Source organism: Cryptotermes secundus, unplaced genomic scaffold (assembly GCF_002891405.2).
Source record: "Cryptotermes secundus unplaced genomic scaffold, Csec_1.0 scaffold9306, whole genome shotgun sequence".
Classification (NCBI taxonomy): Eukaryota; Metazoa; Arthropoda; class Insecta; order Blattodea; family Kalotermitidae; genus Cryptotermes; species Cryptotermes secundus.
This window is the reverse complement of record NW_019726594.1, coordinates 4,628-6,315: the sequence shown is the minus strand read 5'-3', so window position 1 is coordinate 6,315 and position 1,688 is coordinate 4,628. Positions and strand designations below refer to the sequence as shown.

The window sequence follows — 1,688 nt, the reverse complement described above, 5'->3', positions numbered from 1 at the left end:
TATTACATATAGAAATGCATTTCAGTATTATCTTTGCATCTCCTGTCTCTCACAGTCATTTCTTGTTCATGAACTGATATTTCTTCTTTTTTATTTACCTTGCATTTTCAGGTTAATGTTCTGGACGGATGTTGGGTCGGTACCGCAGATCATACGGGCTAACATGGATGGGAAATCACGTGTGATCATTGCATCGCACTTAGAGAATCTGGTTGCATTAGCAGTTGATAGGGTGGCAGACCTGTTATTTTGGGCCCAGCCTAATCAAATTGAGTCATCAAATTTGGATGGAAAAGAAAGGTATGCGAAATCTATGTGACATTGTAGAACATGAGCGTATATTGAATGTTTTAAGGTTACTTGAATTGTGGCCACGAAACATAATCAGTGTTTGCATCCATTGTCATACTGTACATAGGAGTAGCTTACAGGTTAAATGCGTGGTGTGGGAATTTGTATAGTATCTTTATAAAAGGATGCGTAGTTCTCATGTAATCCTTAACGAGATCATATTTTTTTATTCGCAGCACAGTGAGATTAATCCCACCTACTAATCCTGTCATTTGAACAATTTGTAACCTGTGGTAATCAGGGCTATAATGAAGCCAGGGCACTTCCATCGTTCTTGTTTTAAAGACGCTGACAGAAACATGAATATAGGGATTTGAGGTTGTCACAGCAGTGGTTATGGAGAGTTCTACCTTCTGGGGGCTGCGTGGCATCTTCATGAAATATTAAGCTCATATAGCTCATTTAATTTCCAACGTCTGAGATGGAAGCATGTGTTATGTGAGATGCATGTTCAATTTTGCATTTAAAAGTGTAAACCTGTTATTAAATGTAAGCAAGATGGGCATGTATCATGATTGATTTCACCCTGGAGCTGTGTGCCAGTTTGCCAGTATACCTTTTGTGCAGGTGATGAAGGTTGTTAAATGAATGGAATTCAGAAGGAGCATTTTGAGTTTCTCGTGGTCAGCATTTTGCATTGTAGATAAATTAGGTGGGATGATTTAATCATGCAGATGACAGAGTTTCTCTCTTTGCAGGAAAGTGTTGGTGAGAACAGGTCTGGTTCTTGTGTCAGGCTTAGCTGTGCATGGTGAATACTTGTACTGGGTGGATAAAGACCAGTCACAGATCGAACGAGCAAATAAGACTGATGGTAGCAGTCGAGGTACTGTGTTAACACGGTTGGCTCACCTGGTGTCTATAATGGCAGTTAATTTTCCTACTGAGAAGGTAAAAAAATATAGTAACTGAACCCAAACGATCAGAGCTTTAATTCCAAAACCTATCACTAGATGGATATAATCCTGAGCCAGTACAATCTGTTGCACATTCTCATTATAACAACATTCTTTTTCATTTTAATGTTATCTTTCTGGCCCCTTCGTGATCCTCCTAGTGGCAGATTTTGAGAATTATGGATATATTTCTTGCTTCCCCAATTTTAGTGACATTTGTAGGTCCACTTTGAACTCCTTGACTTTTAAATACTTGATACCTTTCTGATAGTGGAACCAGTAAGTTCAATCACTCCTAAACTCAAATCCTGCCATCAGATGTCCTGGAACAGGGAAACCCATTGTACAGTCATGAAGCCTGTTTCTTTATGATCTGTTTTAAAAGATTGTTTTTCTCTCCCAACAGACCACTTTCCAAGAGTTTCCTATACCAAAATTCCA

General features: G+C 38.8%; 1 protein-coding gene across 1 annotated transcript; it reads left to right on the top strand.

Moving 5' to 3' along the window:
* Nucleotides 1–116: 116 nt before the first annotated feature.
* On the top strand, nucleotides 117–1,242 carry LOC111864243 (low-density lipoprotein receptor-related protein 5-like; the record flags this gene model as incomplete). Its single annotated transcript, XM_023851329.1, has 2 exons — nucleotides 117–300; nucleotides 1,050–1,242. Coding segments are annotated over exons 1-2 (330 nt in total), but the record flags the coding sequence as incomplete, so codon positions are not given.
* Between the last annotated feature and the right edge of the window lie 446 nt (nucleotides 1,243–1,688).